The 22,094-nt window shown below is 47.3% G+C and overlaps 8 protein-coding genes across 8 annotated transcripts; 5 read left to right on the forward strand and 3 right to left on the reverse strand.

The window, feature by feature from the left end:
- Window positions 1-1,766: 1,766 nt before the first annotated feature.
- BDV38DRAFT_278876 (fungal calcium binding protein-domain-containing protein) lies at window positions 1,767-2,228 on the forward strand (the record flags this gene model as incomplete). The annotated part of the gene is made up of 4 exons (XM_032058852.1): window positions 1,767-1,926; window positions 1,979-2,044; window positions 2,100-2,146; window positions 2,205-2,228. The coding sequence occupies 4 exons, from the start codon at window positions 1,767-1,769 to the stop codon at window positions 2,226-2,228; spliced, it is 297 nt and encodes a 98-aa protein (XP_031917583.1).
- A 2,822-nt stretch (window positions 2,229-5,050) lies between these two features.
- Window positions 5,051-6,666, forward strand: BDV38DRAFT_296204 (amino acid/polyamine transporter I; the record flags this gene model as incomplete). The annotated part of the gene is made up of 5 exons (XM_032062882.1): window positions 5,051-5,144; window positions 5,200-5,282; window positions 5,358-5,601; window positions 5,656-5,803; window positions 5,860-6,666. Coding segments are annotated over exons 1-5 (1,284 nt in total). The 5' UTR covers window positions 5,051-5,142.
- Window positions 6,667-7,429: 763 nt separating this feature from the next.
- BDV38DRAFT_268332 (MFS transporter) lies at window positions 7,430-9,016 on the forward strand (the record flags this gene model as incomplete). The annotated part of the gene is made up of 1 exon (XM_032056752.1): window positions 7,430-9,016. The coding sequence occupies one exon, from the start codon at window positions 7,430-7,432 to the stop codon at window positions 9,014-9,016; it is 1,587 nt and encodes a 528-aa protein (XP_031917585.1).
- Window positions 9,017-9,214: 198 nt separating this feature from the next.
- On the forward strand, window positions 9,215-11,680 carry BDV38DRAFT_189084 (Six-hairpin glycosidase-like protein). The gene has a single exon (XM_032052232.1). It carries the CDS (start codon window positions 9,413-9,415, stop codon window positions 11,465-11,467), a length of 2,055 nt encoding a protein of 684 aa, XP_031917586.1. The 5' UTR covers window positions 9,215-9,412; the 3' UTR covers window positions 11,468-11,680.
- A 1,122-nt stretch (window positions 11,681-12,802) lies between these two features.
- Window positions 12,803-16,361, forward strand: BDV38DRAFT_237023 (putative NRPS-like enzyme). Its single transcript, XM_032053530.1, has 4 exons — window positions 12,803-13,222; window positions 13,281-13,548; window positions 13,611-15,787; window positions 15,841-16,361. The coding sequence occupies exons 1-4, from the start codon at window positions 12,926-12,928 to the stop codon at window positions 16,231-16,233; spliced, it is 3,135 nt and encodes a 1,044-aa protein (XP_031917587.1). The 5' UTR covers window positions 12,803-12,925; the 3' UTR covers window positions 16,234-16,361.
- A 390-nt stretch (window positions 16,362-16,751) lies between these two features.
- Window positions 16,752-17,485, reverse strand: BDV38DRAFT_278881 (uncharacterized protein; the record flags this gene model as incomplete). The annotated part of the gene is made up of 2 exons (XM_032058853.1): window positions 16,752-16,810; window positions 16,870-17,485. The coding sequence occupies 2 exons, from the start codon at window positions 17,483-17,485 to the stop codon at window positions 16,752-16,754; spliced, it is 675 nt and encodes a 224-aa protein (XP_031917588.1).
- Window positions 17,486-18,952: 1,467 nt separating this feature from the next.
- Window positions 18,953-19,578, reverse strand: BDV38DRAFT_278882 (uncharacterized protein; the record flags this gene model as incomplete). Its single annotated transcript, XM_032058854.1, has 2 exons — window positions 18,953-19,044; window positions 19,110-19,578. The coding sequence occupies 2 exons, from the start codon at window positions 19,576-19,578 to the stop codon at window positions 18,953-18,955; spliced, it is 561 nt and encodes a 186-aa protein (XP_031917589.1).
- Window positions 19,579-20,327: 749 nt separating this feature from the next.
- On the reverse strand, window positions 20,328-21,890 carry BDV38DRAFT_237029 (uncharacterized protein). The gene is made up of 6 exons (XM_032053531.1): window positions 21,779-21,890; window positions 21,658-21,730; window positions 21,392-21,603; window positions 21,172-21,311; window positions 21,001-21,121; window positions 20,328-20,939 (listed from the first exon to the last, which is right to left on the reverse strand). Exons 1-6 carry the CDS (start codon window positions 21,847-21,849, stop codon window positions 20,399-20,401), a joined length of 1,158 nt encoding a protein of 385 aa, XP_031917590.1. The 5' UTR covers window positions 21,850-21,890; the 3' UTR covers window positions 20,328-20,398.
- Between the last annotated feature and the right edge of the window lie 204 nt (window positions 21,891-22,094).

A 22,094-nucleotide genomic window follows, 5' to 3' on the forward strand; every position in this document is an offset into this window, starting at 1 on the left:
AAATAAGTGGGACTTGGTTGGTTGCCGTCGGAGACAATTTGATGGATTAAATCATTTATCCGGACCCACCAGAGATATGGCCCGCTTTAGCCAGGGGAAATGATATGCGCATCTTGGGACGTGCGAAGAAACATGGTAAGTTAGTACCTTTATCTACTATCATGGACAGTTAAGTTCGTCAATGTTAGGGCAGGTAGCGCATCAGCTGATCGCGATTAGCATGATCGTCAACTCGTGATCTAGTTCGGTTAGGACAGCCCTTAGGGACTTCCATTGATGCTGGTCGACGTTGTACTCTTGTCCTACGTCGGCAGTCAACCTTAGGAATTACTTCGATAATAGCCTTGGGTAGCAGAGCCGGCAATTATAACCTTCAAGACAGGTCACTCAGCCGTTGGGAGAACGATCTATGTATCTCACGAATAATAACTGAGCGCGAGAGAAACGATTAAAGCGTTAAAACCGAGAAAAGCAAAGAGCAACCGGGGGGCTTGTAGATATTGTCAACTGTGACCTCATAACTAACAATTGTGCTGATGATTGTTGGTATCTAACTGGTAACTAAAAGTTCTAAACTGAACATGAAACTGATTAGATGGAAGGATGGGGGCCCGAGAGGTAGAAGTAGAGAGAGGTGTCTGGATTCGTTCCTGCATAGAAAAGAGGGCAATAGGTATTCTTAGAAACTTCTAAGGGAATATTGTCGCTAAAATGCCGATCTTACCTTCTGCTGGAGTTGTTCAGTGTTGTTTCTGCTACTGAGTGGGTCCGGCCCCTTCGTAAAGCTGTAGCGTCAGACGCCGGGTGAGACGATCCTACAGCCACCCCAAATTTGCCGAGGGGCTTTGGTGATCTTGATAGAAAAGCTTAGTGCTTATTGCTTATTCGCGGGGCGCAGTCTCGCGTGTAAGGCTGTAAGCATCCCAATTCTTCTGTCGTGGAATAATTCCCACGTGGTATCTTTCTATGTTTTATTTCCCTTTCACTCAGATTGGAACGTTATTGTCCGATCCTGCTTGTAGGTTCTGATGAGGATACCAAGCATGTCTAAAATCATTCAGAGGAAGCTCTTGAAAATGCGAGTAATCATAACTAATAGCACTATATCCAATTGGCTACAACTGTTTCTTCTCAATTGAACGTAGTATGATACTCAACTCCGCCTAAACGTAAGATACTAAGTGCCTTTCGCGCGAAAGAACAATCCCACCCCCAATAATTGGGGCGCTTAGCTAAGTTGCAGAATATGTTGGGTAGCCCAATGGTCATGAGGCGTGGCAGGGTAATGCTCGCGGCATCACGAACCTCCGTAGCTGGACGTTTTTCGTAGAGTATGGCCCCATTCACCAGCTAGTCTACTCAGACTGAGAGCTCTAGCGCCAAAGGTCCCTAGTGATGCTAAGTAAATTCTACAAATCGTCAAGAATAAGCTGACAGGGGACAGGGGCCAAACCTCTCACTGAGATAGACTATCATGCAAGGTGAGAGTCTGCCATTCAAAATTAACATGGCCAGTATACAGGATCTCACCTTGCAGGACATACAACGTCTATTGACTCTGCAACAACTACAACTTTCATACATTCTGCAAGGCACGAAAAGTCTATATAAGGACCTCAATCATCGTCCCAAATCACATCTTCATCAACACAACACAACAACACAACAACACAACAAAGCAAACAAACAACACTCCAACACTCTAACTTCCAAACAACACCATTCAAACAATCTCTTCCAACAAACTCTTCCACTTCACTATCAAAATGCAGTTCCTCATCGTCGCCGCTTCTTTCCTCGCTGTTGCCACTGCCATCCCGGCTTCCAACGGCATCTCTGCCACCAACATCCAGAGCGCTGCTGACATCAACAACATCGCCTCTGCCTGGGCCAAGGCCAAGGAAGATGATGGATGCAGCTGGCTCGGTAAGTAACTCTCGAAGACTTCACTTATACAGCTAACTGACTCTTTTCAAAGCTTGCATCAGCTCCGTCGTTGGACAGAGCGCCACTTGCGCCGCTGCCGCTGCCGAGCTCGCTCTCAGTAAGACTCTTCTCACCCGATACTTTAGGATTATTCACTGACTGGATTACTCTAGACCCCATTGCCGATGCTGCCTGTGTCGCTGGACTTGGCACCATGACTGTAAGTCTTACATCACTCTTCTATCCCAATGATAGATTTCATACTAACAATTGAACAGGTTGCTTGCAAGCCTTGCGTCTAAGCTACTGCTGGTCAGTGCTTTGGTAATGCAACCAAAGGCTAGGATAAAGGATTGGGAAGGGGGGTATGATAGAACGATGGGAAAACAATTATATCAATTTGCTTTTTATTTCCTTTGTTGCTTAGACCATCTGCTTTTCGATTTCCTTGTCTATTTCTTTATATATCTGCATGTTTGTTTGTTTGTTTGTTTGCTCGCTTATTTGCATATCAATTGAAGAATTTCAGGCCTGAAATACTCAGTTCACTACTATAACCGTAGCTGGTTGAGCCTAAACTGATAAATTCAGAGTGATTAACAGAATGGGTTGAATGATGGAGCAACGCAGTTCTCTATATATCTATAGCGATGATTTGGCATAGTATGAGTGTGTTGATACATCTAGCATGAGGTATCTATAGGGTGGAGATGCAGTTACGTTCCAACTTTATAGACAAGCCATGAGGCATTTTATGTACATATCCTTCATAGTATTTGCAAGTAACATCTAAATGTTTATCCAGTGGCAGGCCTTCTTTCATTCACTCTGCATTTAACCCTTTAGTGATCACGTTTTACGGAGTAAATCGAATAACAATCATTCAAACTGTCATGACACCAAGTCGTCACCCGGTCGAGCAATTTGCCGAGAAAATGCCGAGCACTTCGAAAAACATTGATATGCATAATAAGTCCCGTTACACCCATAATACTACGTGTAAAATTCTTAAGAAAACATGGAAAAGATAGTCCATTCAATTGTAAGCTTCTAAGAACATTTTCAGAAATTTTTGACGAGCTTTCTACCATGGATTCCAATTTAAATGGAATTAGCGTGGAGAAGTTGCTGTGTAGATATATATACAGCTCGTCACATCTAAACTACACAAGAATACTTACATACATTTGCCAATGGCGCATTATATATAGCCTAAAATTCCAAAGAAATCCTCGAAAATACAAAATTAGTTATAATAATAATTTTCAACAATTTTTGTAGAATTTTATATCCGATTTTTTAGCAAGCCCAGGGAGCCTGCCTCTCGACAATCTGGAAAGGACCGAAAGCTTGGCCCCCAAGGGGGTTGAACCCCAAATGTTATTACAACCACCAGCCCTAAGCCCTAGATCAATCTAGCCTACTGTACTTATTCTTTTAAATTCTTGGCACCAAGTAAGCGCTTGCCAGGTAATTTTAAGCAATGATAAGCACCCTCGAAGTGAGTCAAGGAAGAGGGTGACTGAGTTTTCGGTCAGCTTGCCGGATGCTATGATTCTACTGTGAGCATCACATCTCTTTCATGGCTAGTAACAGACAAACGAAGGTCAAAGAAAATACCAAAATGAAAAATGGAAAACAAAGGGAAGAAGAAACATCAAAATAACAAGAACTAGCGGCGGAGTGTGTCGAGATGCTCATCCCAAGCTAAGACCTACATACAAACACAAACCTGCCATTGAGACTCTATCCATGCCTGGTGCGCGTGGATAGTATACATAAACATGGACGATTTTGAGAGAGTAAAATTAGTCCAGGCTGGAATGGCAGGGATGCTGACAGGTCAATACGACTCTGGTCCCTGTTTCTCCACTTTCAGGTTCTGAATTGGCATGAGAGTTCACGTGAGATTTATTAACGTCCCTCATGCCCCCAAAGCGCTGTAAAATTAATTTGTAAACGAAAGCGAGTTACTAAATACGACTACTTCCGCAGGACATTTCTCAGGGGCTCTGTGAGGCCTGTTAAATCGTGTTTGGTTAGGGTGAGCCAAGACGGGAACAGAACAAATGGTGCAGAGCTTCCCTATCTGCCATTTTGTATAGAGCGTAATACTAGTGTTTAAGTCCTCACCACCAAAGGACTAGCGGTGGATGATGTGTAATGGTAGCTATGGCGTCTTTTCAATTCCGATTATTTAATATCGTTGCCGATCATGTATTACTTTGGATAATAAAAGTTAAGATTAGAGTCTGGGATCGGGTTCTACTCCAGCGAACCCTATACTGATCCAGATATAGTCAAGGAGCACAGCAACCCATTCGAGATAATAAAATTCCTTCGGAGCACCTTACGAATGAGCGCACCCCTTGTGGATCCACTGCTTAGACCCTGTAGGTGGCCTTCCCAGGATCGACAAAAACGGACCCAGCCCCGACCGCAATGTTTCGTAGTCTACACTAAATCCCTGCTGCTATGCATCAATTTAAGAGTACCTACCTCCAGGATAGTCTCCCCAGTTAATTTAATAAGGCGAGTTGGGTTACAACGGGCTTCGATGTGGGAAGGTAGCGAAGGGAGTGCACTGAGGAATTTTCCCCTCACTAAAATTATTGTACGGCAGGAAGTCTCTTGACAATCTGAAATCATTATATCTTTCTTCGCTGCAGATTCCTGCACTTGTCTGTGCCGGATGCCCTGATTGGGAACGTCTTTCAATTGAATTGAACACCCCTTCGTATATGCATCCTTGCAGTTCACCTATTCCGAAGTCACCAAAACTACGTTCATCGCCATGGCTTTCTTCGACCTGAAACAACTGACACCTCCTGGGTTATATGAAATTGAGGAACGGATATCATACCAGAATGCGGATGATACCCATTTGACCCGCCTAGGAAAGCGTCCTGTTTTGAAGAGAAACTTTGGTCTGATGTCAATGTTGGGATTTAGTTGTACCATCCTGATCACATGGGAGTCTGTAACGACGTAGGGCTCTACCATATCACCTGCCTTTCGTGGCTCTACTAACTCAAGCATCATTTTCTGAAAAGGCTGTTTCTCCAAAACTTTCAAAAGTACATGAGATCCCGTCTATCAAATTGCAACCCAGGCTGATAAAAAAATAGCGGTGGTCCTGCTGGCAGTGTCTATGGTTACATTTTCGTCTGGTTCGGTATCGCCGCGACATTTGTAGTAATATCAGAACTTGTGTCAATGTGAGAGATTCCTTAACGACATAAAAGACACACCGTTCTAAAGAACAACCTTCAGGGCACCAACATCAGGAGGGCAGTACCATTGGTGCTCAATGCTCGCACCTCAGTCGACGATGAAAATTTTCAGTTACATCACAGGTGAGTGGAATTCGTGAATGAACCAAAAGAATGATATTTTCGGAGTGTACAGATCTAACCGAAGATATCCCTAAGGCTGGCTTACGGTAATTGGCTGGCAGGCCACTTACGCGACCGTCTGCTACCTGGGTGGAAACTATATCGAGACGCTGGTGACGCTCACCAACCCATCATACCAGCCTAAAATATGGCGTCAGGTACTGATCGGCTATGCAATTGCACTTTTTGGTTTTATCATCAACATCGCTGGAGGAAAGGTATTGCCGCGATTTGAAGGCGCAATTCTAATTCTCCATATTCTGGGATTCTTTGCGATCCTGTAAGTACAAACCATGTCCCATGAACGTGTGAAGTTTTCTGCTTATCCAGGAAGAATTCCAATGGTCTACATGGCGAATCACAACACAGCCGAGCAAGTCTTTTCCCAATTTCTAAACGAAGGCCAATGGCCCTCTCAGGGTCTTTCTTTCTTTGTTGGCCTGATTGGCCCTGTCTTTGCTTTTGCAGGGGGCGATGCCGCGGTACATGTACGAACAGAGTCTAAAAATTGACGGGTCCGATAGTTAACACGTTCCAGCTATCTGAAGAAATTACTAATGCCTCCATTGCTGTGCCCTTGTCGTTGATGCTCACGGTGGTAATCAATGGCACACTCGGCTTCAGCATGCTGATCGCTTTGCTCTTTTGCGTCGAGGATATCAAGGGGGCCCTCGAGGCTCGAGTCCCCTTCCTGACTATATTCCACCAGGCAACCGGGTCTGTCGCGGGCACCGCTGCAGCAGGTTCCATTATAGTTGCAATGGGCAGTTGTTCCTCAGCTGGTATGCTGGCCTCGACATCGCGGCAGTTCTGGTCCTTTGCGCGTGACCGGGGCATCCCTGGATGGCGAGTGTGGACGAAGGTCACCCCTCGTACCGCAATTCCAGCATATGCTGTCACCATCACCACCATCATTACGTGTCTGCTGAGTCTCATTGGTATCGGCTCTGACCTAGCATTCAATGATTTGATGTCCTTGTCCACCTCGGGCTTGTTTTCATCATACCTGATTGCGGCTAGCCTTCTACTCTGGCGACGCTGCACGGGTGGAATCAGTGGGTCTAAGAGTGAGCATACTCTAATCAATACAGCCGGAGCCCAGCTTGTCTGGGGTCCCTTTCATGTTCCGGGAATTTGTGGTATCTTCATTAATACCTTTGCTGTGATCTTTATGACTATCGCAGTCTTCTTCAGTTTCTGGCCGCCCATGAATAATGTATCGGCCGAGTCAATGAACTACAGTGTAGTGGGAATGGGAGGTGTTATTCTGCTGAGTTTGTTGTATTATCTTGTCCGGGCTAGGAAGGTATACAAGGGTCCTGTGGTGGAACTTCCAATCGGTTAATAGGTGTATTTGACGTGCCAATGTAGATATCATGGGTTAAAGAGATTTGCCAGTATGGATCCGATATTCCGTAGAGAGGAAAAGGAAGGTGGAATTGTGACCTTTTTTACGCCTTTCTGTTGACTTGGCTGGGGATTCGTTCGCTCTCCTCATTTAGCTAACCAAGGTGCATTGGATACGATTTTAAGCTAATCATAAGTAGGCCCAAGTTCTGAGGAAATACTTGGAAGGATGGATACACGTACAATACTTTCATCGTTTGGCTTTACGGATCACCTTCAACAAGAAGAGGTGATAAATAGGCGGATGATACCCTACAGTTACCAATTGATCTACAGCTAACTCTATGAGAACTTCACTTGAACCGATGATTTGCCGACAAACTGTAAAACAAATTGAATGTACGAGTGTCCGAGTATAAGATGAAAACAACACACCAGAAATAGCAACCCGGGATTGTGTGCCGAGTGCTGACGGGACCACGGAGTTAAGGCGATTTGATGACACGACCATCCTTGTCCTATCCGGGGATAGGACATATATTGGATGTCAGCCTTCGGGCGCGATTTCGGTCACCTTGGCCAATTATAGACCATAATGCAAGCCTGACCGATCGTAGTCTTGGCATATCGCCCGGATAGACTGCCGGCTGAGCAGATTTCCTAATAAATACCCAGCATGGTTCCCATCGTGGTTCTTCCGCGCTGAAGAACGGTTTTTGCGACAGAGTCAACTCACTTGGCTAATCGTACGGACCATGGGAATGGACCCAGAAAATCAATTGGAATGGACCAAGCCAAACTGTGAGCGACACATCCCCTTCTGGCGCCAAGTGCTCGACCAAGGAGCAATTACTTGGGATGTTCTGCAGCACAATTATCCTGGGTCAGGGACGGAAACAGATCCCTTCCTGGTATCCTGGCTGCCAAATGACCCCAGAAACCCTATGCTCTTTACGACATTCAAGAAGGTCGGTATTACGGTCGTTGTCTCCACAGCAACATTGGCCGTTGCCCTCGCTTCCTCAGCATATTCTGGATCTACAAAACAAGTGATGGAAGGCTTGGATGTCGGCACGGAGATTGCAACACTGGGACTATCGCTTTTTGTCATAGGCTTTGCACTCGGACCATTGTTCTGGGCTCCGCTAAGCGAATTTATTGGCCGACAATATCCCTTTATTGTGTCATTTGGCGCGATGACGGTTTTCCTGGCTGGATGTGCTGGTGCGCAGAATATACAGACCTTGTTGGTTCTGCGTTTTCTAGCAGGCACAGCGGGATCATCACCCCTGACCAATGCCGGGGGTGTGATTAGCGATATGTTTCGAGCTGAGCAACGGGGACTTGCCCTATGCCTTTTTGCAGCAGCACCTTTCATGGGGCCTGCCATTGGACCAGTTATCGGTGGTTTCCTGGGAATGAATGCTGGATGGAAATGGGTGGAGGGCTTCCTAGCTGCGCTCTCAGGAGTGTTGTGGGTTGTGTTGACATGCTTCGTTCCCGAAACCTACGCACCAGTTCTTCTTCGCCAAAGAGCAAAGCGTCTCTCTCAGAAAACTGGCATGGTTTATCGATCAAAGCTAGATGTCGAGAATGAAGATGGCGTTTCTTTGAAACGGATGTTTGCCACATCGTTGCTGAGACCTTGGGTCTTACTGTTTCGAGAGCCTATTGTATTTATGTTATCTATATACATTGCGATCATTTACGGCGCGCTCTTTATGATGTTTGCCGCGTTTCCTATCGTGTACCAACGTGGTCGGGGATGGAACCAAGGCGTGGGAGGACTCGCCTTCATGGGCATTGCGGTGGGTATGATTGTTGGAACAATCTACACAATTCCGGACAACAGGCGTTATATGCGAACGGTCCAAAGGCATGGAGGGTTCGCGCCTCCAGAGTCTCGCCTGCCACCGGTGATGCTCTCTGCAGTGTGTATTCCCGTCGGTCTCTTCTGGTTCGCGTGGACCAACTCACCCTCCACTCACTGGATGGCTAGTATAGCAGCCGGCGTTCCTTTCGGCTGTGGGATTGTTCTTCTCTACCTTGGCATCATGGGTTATCTTATCGATTCTTATACTATTTTCGCGGCGTCGGTCTTGGCGGCTAACGCTGTTCTGCGATCTCTGTTTGGAGGAATTTTTCCGCTTTTCACGACGTATATGTATGATGGACTAGGGATTCACTGGGCCTCCTCAATCCCCGCATTTCTGACGGTCGCATGCATGCCTTTTCCGTTTATTTTTTATCGGTATGGGGAAGCGATTCGCAAGCGATGTCCATATTCTGCTCAGTCAGAAGTGTATATGCGAAAGTTACAAGAGGCGGCGCGACAAAGCGAAAAGTAGAGACGGCAATTGGACATCGTACCAGGGGGAGATTTAATCCAAACTAATAACCGAAATATATGACGCACTGGGGAAATTAGGCTCTGCCATTGCGTTATCATAAATTAAAAAGTCGGGGTTCGTGAACAACCCCACAGGAGTGAAGAAACGCCATGCGGGGCTCCGACACAGGAGACCAAATTATGGATTATCGAACCAATTTAGCGCAATTCAATTGTCCTCCGATCGGCACTTCAATAGCCACTCGGGGTAATTTACCGTGAAGCGCATCCTGAATTAGAATGGCCATCGTCTGATGCGTGGTCTCCCCGCCGGAGAGCCAAGAATTGCAGTTGAAGCTATAAATGGCGCCCTGTCCTCGGCATATAGTGTGATGCGCAGGTACAATCGGCGAAAATGAACTGCATGAAAGGCCTGGCTTGGGCCAGCTTGTTTTTGCAGGCTGCTGGGTTGGATGCAGATGCTCTTACAGCTCAATATTTTGGTAATGATGCACCGTGGTATCGCGACCGGATTCCGCTCTTCGAGTCCAGTGCTTCCGATATCCAGGATGTTTATTACTACCGGTGGAATATCTTCCGTGCCCACCAGCGTGACCTGGGTGCCAACGGGTACATCTCCACTGAATTTCTGAATGATGTCGGCTGGCAGACTCAGCCGTCAGCTTTGCTGATTGATGCCGCCAATTTCCATCTGCGTGAAGGTCGGTGGTGTCGTGATCGTCGGTTCAAGAGCGATTACGCAAGTTTTCTCTATGGCCCTTATAAGAACCCATACCAGTTCTCTGAGAGTATGGCCGACGGAGTGTGGCAGGGGTATCTGGTCGATGGGGTAGCAGATGATGCTACCGCCCACTTAGACACCATGCAGGAGGTCTTCAAGGGATGGAACACCACCACCATGGACACGGGAGGATACGACACTTCTAAATCCCTGTACTGGATACAGCCACTTACTGATGCGACTGAATACACGATTGCTAGCATCGACGCATCTGGTGGCGCGGATGGTTTCACAGGAGGAAATGCCTTCCGGCCCAGCATCAACAGCTACCAATATGCGAACGCGTTGGCGATTGCCAACCTGGCTAAGTTACTGGGTCAGGACGATGTGGCCAATGAGTATCAGCAGCAGGCGGCCGACATCAAGGGGACTGTTCAGGACACATTGTGGAATAGCACCTTCCAGCACTTCATTGATCGGTACAAGGTGGATAATGAGTATGTGACATACTGGGACTTTATTCGAGGCCGCGAGCTGGTGGGCTACGTTCCCTGGACACACGATTTACCCGATGACACGGAGGAGTTCGCTCAAGCGTGGAAACATCTCTTGGATAGCGAGAAGTTTGCGGGCGCCCACGGCCTACGCACCAATGAGCCGAGCTACGAATACTACATGAAACAATACCGCTATGAGGGCGACAAACGCGAGTGCCAGTGGAACGGTCCTGCCTGGCCTTACCAGACCACTCAAGTCCTATCGGCTCTCGCTAACTTGCTCGACCACTACAACACATCTGCTGCTGCCAACCTCGTCACGAGGACCGACTACACGAACTTGCTACAACAGTATGCCCAATTACACTATAACCCGGATCGAGGTGGTATCCTAGACCTGGAAGAAGACTATGACGCCGATACAGGCAGTCCGATCGTCGGATTGGCGCGTTCCCCCCACTACTTCCATTCCGGCTATGTTGACCTCGTCCTCTCCGGACTTGTTGGCATCCGTCCTCGCGCTGACGATGTGCTTGAGGTGAATCCGCAGGCAGACCCAGAAGTCGTGACATACTTCCGCGCCGAGCGCATTCTCTACCATGGCCACGAAATCGCCGTTCAGTGGGATGCCAATGGTGACCGCTACGGCACATCGGGGCTAGTAGTCGAGGTGGATGGCAAGGTTGTTTCCACATCACCAAGCTTGACCCGTATCACTACCAGCATCACCCGGGAAACTCCGCCGGCAATTAACCGCCCTATAGCTGTCTCTGTACAGCAGAATTCAACCTCATATCCCCAAGGCACTGTCTCCGTCGCAGATGCAGACACCGACGCCGTCCACGCCGCCATCGACGGACGAGTCTGGTTCTTCCCGGAGTCCGACGTCGCGAACGGATGGGATACACCCGCTGGAAATGGCAGTGAGCTCTGGTACCAGATCAGCTTCGAGTCTTCAACCAAGACTGCCAGCGCAGAGATTGCCTTTTTCGCCAATAGCACGCAAGGCTTTGATGCTCCGGAGAAATACAGTGTTCAGGTCAACGTGTCCGGCGAGTGGTCCGAGGTGTCAAACGCCAATTATAGTTCCCCGGTTGCGAACGGAATTACCCGGGCTACTTGGGACGGCGTCGACACGGATAAGATCCGACTTGTTTTCGCGCCACAAGACGAGAAAAAGGTTCGGCTGGTGGAGTTCAAGGTCTTCGGGGAGGTGTTGAGCGATAGCTGAATATGGTAGCTTAGCTTCACTTTATATTTGCGTTTGTTCGTTTATATGTAATATGTGCTGTGTTTTAGTAAGTCATGTTTGTATCCATCTGCATCCTGATACACAACATATTATATCATTCATAGTTATTGTGATATATAATTGTATCTCTAACAGGGTTTGCATATAGGTTATCTCAATGGGTCATACCTCCAGGTTACAGCTGATGATGGAAATCTGGAAAAAGCCGTAACACTCCAAAGACAAGGTAGTTGTGAACTTTTCTCGGAAATTGTATATTCGGCTGGCCGATGAAAACTATAGCAGAACCCTTGAAAGCCTTTCATCAACGGCAACCCCATATTCTGTCATGGATTTCTCTACCGGAATGGACAGGAGTCAGAAATTGAAAAGAAGGTGGACCCAAGCACGACCTACGATCATCAATGGTTCCAGGAACGCCCCTCTTTCTACCAACTGCCGTGAACTTTATCCGGGCCCATCTCGAGTCATTTTTACATCACTCCAACGCGTGTGCTCTATTTTCTTACAATATGAGCCATAATCAGACCAAAACCTATTCCCCACTGTGGACCTTCTATCGAGTGTTAGGTTGTCGATCCTTTGGATTAGGGCACCCTCGGCATGCCGAAACCCGTCTTAAAACAGTCCCAAAGCGGTAAGATGAATGAGGATCACGTGGTGATAAGGTTCCGAAACCGATTTGATAGGGAGCATATTGCCGTCTTTGGAAACCTCTCCCGGGAATTAACCGACCATGATATCAAGTCGCATCAGCTCCACACTGCCTCTGCGTAGCCCTAGCGCATCTAGATCGTCAATTAGTTTACAATTAGGCATTCTTCAGATGAACGGGATCTCCTCTCGGCTTTGCTTGTGTTGAGTTAAGCTTTGTGCCAAGTAGTATTTCCCTGGGACAGACCTAGAGAGACTGAAGTATGTAACTTTGAACCGGCACCAGGTTCATAGTGTAACTATTCATGATGAAGGTCTAGATTGTACATAAGTAGCCTCCACGGCTTCGTTGGCTTCATTGATCGATAGTGATTTGCCTTTGGTTTTGAATGCGTCTTTTCTTGCTGCCTGTACTTCGCCATCTCCCTTGTATGAGCCAGTTGGTCTAGGGTCTCCACTTTTGCCTTCGGGAGCTTATGCACCGACCACCCACCATAACAGCGCACAACCGCTAGTGCCACAATCTTCGCGGATAACGGGTTGGACGGAGTATACCCGCTGGATAACCGGCCCAGAGCTGTTTCAAAGGCAGGAGGCAAGGAAACAAAAAAATTTTTATCATCTTTGACGAGATATAAATCGACCTAGATGTCTCCCTGTCGACGTACTGTGAAATAACAACAGCATTGTTTTCTCTCAGCGTTTCTCTAATATCCATCTTTGCATTACTTTCATCGATTGTTTCAGCTCGCATCATCCCAAAGTATTATTTCTCTCACAGCAATGGAACACCCACAGACTCCTATCAACGCCGGAAAGCGCCTTCTCACCGACGTCGTTGATGAAGTTGCTCAGTTCAACCCCGAGAAGAAGCTTGGTGTTATCCCTAATAATCTAGAGGTATCACAAGGTTTCCGGGATGTGTCGTTCGCTGATCTTGCCCATGCAGTCAATGCACTCTCATGGTGGATTGAGGAGCAGATCGGAAAGGCCCAGAACAAGGAAACTGTGGCATACATGGGTCGGAATGACATTCTCTATCTGATCTTTATTCTGGCATGCGATAAGACAGGCTATAAGGTAAGATTACCAAAAAGTCGCTATGTCCTGATATAATCTGATGTTCATTTGAAAATAGCCTTTACTCCCTTCAAGTCGACTTTCTGACGAAGCCTACCAACATATCCTGGGTGTGACCGGGTGTCGGAAATTCTTCTACAGCCATGACAAACAGCAGCAGATATCAGGGATGAAGCACTTCCTCAACGGCACAGACTTTTACGAGGTACCAGCAACAGCTGATATCCTCAACTGTAGCAACGTACCAGAGCCATATCCTGTTACTAAAACCTTCGCTGAGGCCGAGGACGATGTTGCCTTTATCATTCATAGTTCCGGAACAACAGGTATGCGAACAAACAATACAGCTTGATTGAAAGCGAGCCATTGTTAACATGTGTGACCACAGGAATGCCAAAGCCCGTTCCCTTGACGCACGGGTTCGTCGCAACTCTAGACTCTGTTGGCTTTCTACCTACCCCTGCAGGCCGTCGTGTAGCCGCGCCAAACGATCCTAGCTCTAACAATCTTGTGCTTGTTACCACTCCTTTCTTTCACCTCATGGGCCTATACGGCCTTACATCTGCTATCTTCCATAACACCCCTTTTGTCACCCTGCCCGACAAGCCGGTGTCGGTTGACCTCGTCCTGGGTACGATACGCGCAACCAGTCCAACTATTACCTTACTCGCCCCAGCCATCCTGGAAGACATAAGCCAAACCCAGGCTGGATTGGACTGCCTTGGAACACTAAATGCAGTCATTTATGCGGGCGCTCCTCTGGCTGCAGATATCGGCAACCGACTCCTCCCCTACACCAATGTAGTGACCCTCTTAGGCTCGAGTGAAATGGGCATCATCAGCTCTCTGGTCCCAGAGGGAGAAGGAAACTGGGGCTATTTCGAGTGGAACCCTGCCTACGGTGTGGAGATGCAGCATATAGGCGAGGAGTTGTATGAGCTTGTCATTCCTCGGAGACAGAACTCTCGGGCTATCCATGGCATCTTCCATACCTTTCCTGACAGGACAGAATATGCATCGAAGGACTTGTTTGTGCAACACCCATCTAACCCTAAGTTGTGGAAGTACCATGGTCGCTTTGATGATGTGATTGTGCTCAGTAACGGTGAAAAGCTCAACCCGGTAACTTTGGAAAAGATGGTTGAGTGTCACCCAAAGATCTGTCGGGCGGTCCTGATCGGCCAGGGTCGGTTTCAGACTTCGTTGCTGGTTGAACCACACTGGAACGAACAAGGGAAGACTATCGATGAGACTGCATTCATTGATGAAATATGGCCTGTGGTTGAACGAGCAAATGAGACCGTGCCGAACTATGGACGTATTACGAGAACTATGATCAAGCTGTCCTCCCCTGAGAAACCCTTCAAGACGACGCCCAAGGGTACAACACAGCGTCAGGCTGTGAACAGAGATTATAAGGAAGAGATCGATGCTATATACGCTTCTGCCGATCAACAATTGAATCGGTCACTTCCTGAAAGCATCTCGTTGGACAACATCGCACAATACGTCAATGAGACCGTTTGCTCTCTGCTCGACCGGGAGACAATTGACAACGACGAAGACTTGTATTCTGCAGGTCTTGACTCCTTACAAACCATCCAGCTTGCCACGATACTTCGTAACGCTGTCTCTTTTCAAGTGCCCGCTGGCGATCGCCCACGGATCACAGCTCAGCACATTTATGCCCATTCAACAGTCACCCAGTTAGCGCAATTTCTCGTTAAGATTATCGCTGGCGACTCGCTCGTGAGAATCCCCCGTCACGAGCGAATTCAGAACATGGTAGTGAAATACACAGAGGACATCCCAGCACGCCCTCACACCCGGGCTCAACTCCCTTCTACATCGACAGTCATCTTAACCGGATCGACAGGCTCTCTGGGCGCCTATCTCCTGCATACTCTCTTGACCAATGAGAATGTCTCCAAAGTCTACTGTTTCAACCGATCCGACGCCCAGTCACGCCAAATCCAAAGCTTCAAGGAAAAGGGCCTCAATGCAGCCCCCCTCTCCGACCCATCAAGAGTCGAATTTCTCAAGGTTTCCTTCGGAGAACCACATTTTGGGATCGACGATACAAAATACGCCACCCTCCTAAACACAGTCGACCTCATCATCCACAACGCCTGGAAAGTCAATTTCAACCATCCCCTCGAATCCTTCGAAAACCCTCACATCAAAGGCGTCCGAGAGTTCATCTCCTTCAGCCTCGAAAGCATATACAACGCACACCTCTCCTTTGTCTCATCCGTCGCTACAATCGGCGCCTGGACCTCGGAGATGGGAGCCGTCGTCCCCGAACTCCCACTGGAGAACGACGAAGTGGTGCTGAATCAGGGATACGGCGAATCCAAACATGTCTCGGAACGCATGTGTGTCATTGCATCCGAGAAGGCTCGCGTGCCTACTACTATCTTTAGAGTTGGGCAGATTGCTGGCCCAACTACGAAGAGTGGACTTTGGAATCCCGATGAATGGCTGCCGACTATTGTTGCGACGTCTAAGGCTCTCGGAAAGGTTCCGAGTAATCTTGGTTCGATACCTATTGATTGGGTTCCTGTTGTAAGCCTTTAGTTACCTCCTATTATACCAATGTCTTGCTAATTTAGTCACAGGATAAATTGGCCCAAATTACAGTTGAAGCTCTTCAGACCCGCCGGAGATCTCTCGCCGAGACACCGAACGCCTTCTTCCACCTCATGAACCCTAATCACGCGGCGTGGTCTTCGCTCATTCCCGCCATCGAGTCTGAATACAACACAAAGACAGTTCCCTTTGGCGAATGGATCAGCGATCTGGAATCTATCAAGAACCCGTCCGACCAAGATGTTCGGGAAAAGCCAGCTCTGAAACTTCTTGATTTCTACCGCGGCTTGTCAAGCGCCGAGGGCATGTTATCGGCCGATGTTAGTGTGGAGAGAACGAAGGAGGCAAGCGAGACTATGAGGGGATTGGGGCCGATTTCGGCCGAGCTGATGGAAAACTGGATTGCGCAGTGGGGGTTTTAAGTATTTAATTTTGCTTTGGGATGAGCGATTTGCATGATATAGATTGCGCTGTTGTTATCCTTTTGTACCTATGCATGGGTTAGCGGCGCTATGGTTTGAATATCATTAATAAACTATTTCACTCGATCTTGTAAATTCTTCCTTTACGCTCGTTTTAAGATGTTGTTTCTTCAATGCTGATAGGCATTGCTTAGTTTCATATATAAAGGGCAGCAGGTCGTGGGGTGGCCTTGGCTATCTTAGCAAAGTAAACGAAAAGTCATGAAGGCGCATTAAATGGGGAAGTTATATTATTATTGCGGATTTCTCTTGCTCTTACTACATGACCACCATACATATCTGCTAACCACTACCAACTCCCAAGTTCCCAGTGTGGAGGGGACCATACAAGCAGCCTAGCACAGCATACTTAACATCCTCACATATTGCGTCCATCCCCTAGAAACGGAACAAACATAGCCCTTGACAGGACGCCCTAAACCTCCTCATCATGACCCTTTCTACCCCAAATCTCCAATTTAAGAGCCAATGTGCTTGTGGCAATTCAAACGACCATCCTTCGACCACAACACAGAATCTATAACCACTTATTAGAATATAAAGCCCCTTCAAGCCCAACTGAACAGGAAAACATACCAAGATCAAACTTAACCTTCAGCGACTTCTCCTTCGAATGAGGTATCTTATGCTTCGACTTCTTCTCCACATTATCACAATAACACTCGAACTCCCCCTTATGTGTTTCACCCATGACTTCAGTAAAATAATCACAGCTCCAGCAATCCCCCTTCATGAGACCCTTACCATCAGACTCCGGCGTGAACTTCTGTGTTTGTGGATTCCAACCGACACACTTGTCCAAGTCCAGTCTTGTCTCCCGCCAGTCTCCGTCCGGGAATGCTTTCTTGGGGTCTGATATGGGTCGACGACAGTCAGCTTTTAATAGGACTTGGCGATATGAGTTTGTTATTGCGGTGGGTCCTTTTGTAGTCCCCTTTGTGGTATCTTTTGCTGGGCTCTTTGCTGACGATTCGGCTGAGGTTATGTGGACTTTGAGGTAGCGGCATTCGTCATGTAATGCTCCTCTTTTGGCAGCGTCGTTCGTTTTGGATAAGTCTCCGGAAGAGCCGGGGTTCATGTCTGTCATTGGTATGCCTTCGTCAGATGGAGGTTCCTTGGGTTTTGATAGGATTCCGCCTCCGGCTACCACGGCTGCGAGATATAGAGTAATGATAATTATGAAATGATGCATTTTGCTTTGACTAAGCAATGAAATTTTTGAAAAGGCAAGATGCTGGGAAGAACAAGGGTTGGGCCTTAGAATGATTATGCTCGGGCCTAGCAAAGACTATTTATGTGAATCTAGACATCGCTTCTCTCAGCTTCAGGGGAGGCTTATATCAATTGTATTGCCTTTTTTCACCCTGAGAATTCAATTTTGCTGTTATGATTAAGATTCTTTGTGACGCCAAGCTGGGGCGCAGGGCAACAGCTTCTCTCAGGATTTTAAGTTGGGGCAAACGGGAAGGGCAGTTTGAGTTTTGCTTCAGGGGTTGCAAGGTACAGCCAATAGCTTTAGGGACGGAGGTCTAAAGGGTCATGATATGATTGATAATCGATAGATGCATGCAAGCTATAGATAAGTAAGAGTTCAAAAGAATTGAAAATTCATCATGATGGTGTCTTGGCTGGATTATTTATCAAACATCCTCTGCAATACAATATAGCTTGACTGGATAAAAATCTCTATATAACCCAACTAGAATCCATTTTGTAACACAAGGAAGAAAGGAACAAAGACTGTACCCACGTATGGATTGTCACTTGCCATCTAGATGCCTCTAGGTACAGAGGATCTCAGGTTTTGTATCTCCACTAACATCAAGGTATGACTATTTGTCCAATATGGTTCCACAAGGTCCTTTATCTGACCACCCCTGACTCCTGACTGTGATGCAGGTATTTTTGTCATCCGCGAACCTTGTCTAGAGCCTTTCCTTAGCTCTGTAAGCTCCACTGGTCTCATACCTACACCGGCTTTCTTTTAGGAAAGGTACCATCAGATAAGGGTATTACTTCAAACATCCGGCTCGTATGACCTTTCTGCTCTTCTGTCTCTTGTCATTAGAGTTGTGGAAATGATTGTCCTTGCAAACTGTTGGGTAATAGGAAGGGTGGACGCGGGTTCCAGACCAATCTTCTGTTCTCCTCTTTTCTTACTTTCCTTTCTTTACAGCCTCTTTAGATTCCTGACAGCATGCTGTTGCACACTTGATCTTAACTTTATACATGTGGATCACATACCATTCTTATTTTGCCTGTTCATTCTAGCAGGGGATGTAGATACGCACCGATCGATGAAGCGCAAGTTCTGTGTTGACGCGTAAGGATATGGATACATTTAGCCAGTTAGCCGTAGAAAGCACTAATATACCTCCACCGGTATACCATTTAGTAGTGTTAGTACCTCTAGAAAGCAACTGTATTATGATCCTATACTATCCTAAACATACCCGGAACTGAAGAACAGGAAGATAGGAATGCCAGCGACCATGTCGCCGATCATAGAATTAGACAAGCACAGGATCTCCGATCCCAATACCCAAACTGCAAGCAAATAATCAAAACAACAAGACTAAGACCAAACCCTCAACCAAAAGTCCAGTAACAAACACACCGACCAATTAGGTATCACTAGCACCTACGCATCTCAAACCTCTCAACTAGTAGCCCACTGATCCAACGAAACCTGGGTCCCGGTATGTTCAAAGCAAGCCAAAAACCCATCATGAGTAGCCTCTACTACTTTATCTATACCCTGCCAGTTAGTAACAACAACAGTCTCCACTACCGAACATGAAATGCTGGACACTCACCCAAACTAACAGCGATCCTATCATCCTCCTTCTTCTTAACCCCACACACACACTGAAGGTTAGGCTTCGCATAAAAGCAACTGGAACAGTCGCCCTTGGTGATTCCGTTTCCACGGGACTGCGGGATAAGTTCTTCGGTTGTTGGATTCCACCCCAGACATAAATTCAAGTCTAGTTTTGAAGTCCTTGACCCCTGAATGCGACGGTCGCATGTAGCCCAAATGGACTGTGGGGTGCTGGGAGGTCGAATGGCCATGGGTGGTGGTTGGCCGTTTGCGTTGACAGGGCGCTGGACACCTTCGCCCGCGATTGAGGGTTTTTCGCCGTTGATGTAGATGCCGTGGCATTTGGTATTGATGTTGCCTCTTTCTGGCTTGGAATCCTCGATTGGTTTTTTAGATGGGTCTTTACCGGCGACTACTACGGCTGATAGGTAGAGGGTGATGAGGGTGATCAGGCTTCGATACATTGTGCTTGATTGAGTTTGTGAAAAAGGGAGTAGGGCGATGGTGTCGTGAGGATGATATTGAAGGTACTGAGAACTGCAAGGGGAAGTAGCTTTGTGCTGGGCTTGAGCGGAATATTTATCTTATTTTTTTATATCGGGGCTCTAGGTTGGTTGTGCACGTCCGTCTGAGTTATTTAACTTAGCTATTATATGGGGTTTCTTTGTCGAGGTAAGCTCTAACACAAAAGTTAGACCAACGCTTGGACTAGGATGTGATGGCGCGTTGGCTACGTTCCTGTACAAGATAGTAATGACAGGAAGCGCTGGCTTCCGGTCGAGAAAGAAATTGCGAACATCAAAGTTGGGATCCTGGGCAACAGCTTTCTATAATGACTCGATCGGGGCACACGGGATGAGCTTGACAGTGAACAAAAGGCCAAGCCTCTGTTCGGCTACGGAATGAGCTTTTGAAGTTTAATGAAGGGTGCCTGCGTCTGGCGGAGGCTCAGAGGCTGTTTAGAATAGATAGCTTGTTTTTATAGTATTAAGAAAGTTCTCTGCTAAGTTCATAGATGTAGTACAAGGGAGATTTGCAAAGGGTCTTCCCTCAACCACGGAATAGAGACAACAGACCGTCGTCGGGCACAGGAGACAAGAACTCCAAAGTTACACCGGGCTCCCATCATTCTTTGAAAGTTGTATGTCATGGTGCATGCTACTGATATGTCAGGAATCAGGTCGCGGTTCTCAGGTCTACTACATTATTTCATTGAACACCGACTGATGAATCAGAGCTGAAGATTACCAGCTTCCAGCGTCCCGTTGACTGTCAAGAATTTGATTACCGTTGCACCTTTAATTCAGGTAAGTTCTGCCTAGATAAGCCAACTTCCCCCGTTGTCACTGTCGACGAGGCCAGTCCTGTCCTATCCCCATAGACACCTCTCCTGTCTTGTTCCATGGTTGTCCCCGAGTCCTCCAAATCCTCGTACACCGCCACCTGCGTGTGCCGCCAAATTTCCAAAGCTTTGTCTTCCCGTGTGATGTGCTCCGTGCTTTCCGACGACATGGTGGGTTTCCTTGACCGACTGACCGAGAATTGGGCCAGCTCGTTCGGCGGACCGCTCGCACGGGAATGGGTTGGTTTCCGACGAAGTGCTATGTAAGTGCCGAAGATGGTGAAGCCGTGCACTTTTAGGATACGGCGCAGGAGAGTATAGCAGTTGGGCGCGTTGGTCACAATGACGGCGGTGCTGGCCTCCCTCACGTACCAGAAGATCCACAAGATACTATTCGGATGAGTGAAACAGTAGTATCGACTTAGTGTCGCTGCGACCACGACAAAGATCCCTAGACCGAATACACACAAGAGGGCTAGCTTTCTGCCCCGATGTCAGCTTCTGACTCATATGACTGGAACTAAAATTTTGGTTTGGAGCATACTTCCTCCAAAGCAATTGTAAGCTGAGAAACACTGGTATCGGGATGCAAAGCATGGCCAGGTCTGAGGTTAGATTGAAGACATAGGACATGATTAGATGATGCTGGGCACCCTCGCATTGAGCTATGTATGTCAGCATGCGATCTCCTCCGGAGATATCCATCCTTGCTCACGGTCATTGTCCGCTTTGACGGCGAAGTAATTGGAAAATGGCCGGCACCAGACGCCATAGTAGAATATTTCTACTATTGCGAAGCTTACTGCAATGTAAGCCATCAGGATCTTGACTGGTATGGCCATCTTTGTTCCTGACCTACAACTATTATCAGCATGGGCGTCTCAACTATTCAAGAGCCGCTCGGAGAAAGCGAGTCGCAGAGATATTCCACGTACGTTAGTCGGTAGTACACCAGGATCATACAGGCTTTGCACCCCCATTGCACCAATACCATGGATTGTTCTAGCACAAATGTGATTTTGCTTCCGTATACGCGGTCCTGAATGTCTTGTTCGGTAAGGCCCTGCATTCCTGTAGGCGGCAAGATGTTCGTTTTGGGGTGTTTTGCTTGAATGTTGACCCAGACGATGAAGTTGGTGTAGAAGCCCTGTCTGCATATTCAGTATTTCTTATGCGAATGATCTAGCCATAGTCAACCTACATAAGTCAAAAACATAAGATAGTCCTCCACCATCAGCCCCTTCACCCCACCCAAGAGCATACCCCTGGAAATACTGGAGACGGATGTCAGATCGAGCAACGGAGCGAAGGTTACCGCTTACTATCGCCAGATAACCACAACACTGGTGACCGCAAACCAGGTCCATGATTCCACCAGGCGGTCGTCGTGCATGCTGAACTATCCGGTCACATCGGTCCAACTCACCTGCCGACAACGGGGAAAGAAGGCCATGTTGTGTTATATATGGGGACATGCTGTCAGCATGTCTTACTTTGTCAACGCTCCCCGAGAAAAGTTTTTCTTCCTATGATAACTTAGCCTGGATATAGACAGGGTTACGTGCAAGGGAATTAAACCTGGTCTCGGTCTGCTTAGTTTACATCCCAACGCTCTTAGGCGGTTGTAGCGTTCCTTTA

This window comes from Aspergillus pseudotamarii (genome assembly GCF_009193445.1).
Source record: "Aspergillus pseudotamarii strain CBS 117625 unplaced genomic scaffold BDV38scaffold_7, whole genome shotgun sequence".
Classification (NCBI taxonomy): domain Eukaryota; kingdom Fungi; phylum Ascomycota; class Eurotiomycetes; order Eurotiales; family Aspergillaceae; genus Aspergillus; species Aspergillus pseudotamarii.

Coding starts and splice junctions, on each gene's coding strand:
- BDV38DRAFT_237023 (XM_032053530.1), top strand. CDS start 12,926: ATGGAACACCCACAGACTCCTATCAACGCCGGAAAGCGCCTTCTCACC. Junction 13,223..13,280: donor GCGATAAGACAGGCTATAAG/GTAAGATTACCA, acceptor ATTTGAAAATAG/CCTTTACTCCCTTCAAGTCG. Junction 15,788..15,840: donor CTATTGATTGGGTTCCTGTT/GTAAGCCTTTAG, acceptor ATTTAGTCACAG/GATAAATTGGCCCAAATTAC.
- BDV38DRAFT_237029 (XM_032053531.1), bottom strand. CDS start 21,849: ATGCACGACGACCGCCTGGTGGAATCATGGACCTGGTTTGCGGTCACC. Junction 21,312..21,391: donor CTGGTGTACTACCGACTAAC/GTACGTGGAATA, acceptor TAATAGTTGTAG/GTCAGGAACAAAGATGGCCA. Junction 21,122..21,171: donor CGTCAAAGCGGACAATGACC/GTGAGCAAGGAT, acceptor TGACATACATAG/CTCAATGCGAGGGTGCCCAG.
- BDV38DRAFT_189084 (XM_032052232.1), top strand. CDS start 9,413: ATGAACTGCATGAAAGGCCTGGCTTGGGCCAGCTTGTTTTTGCAGGCT.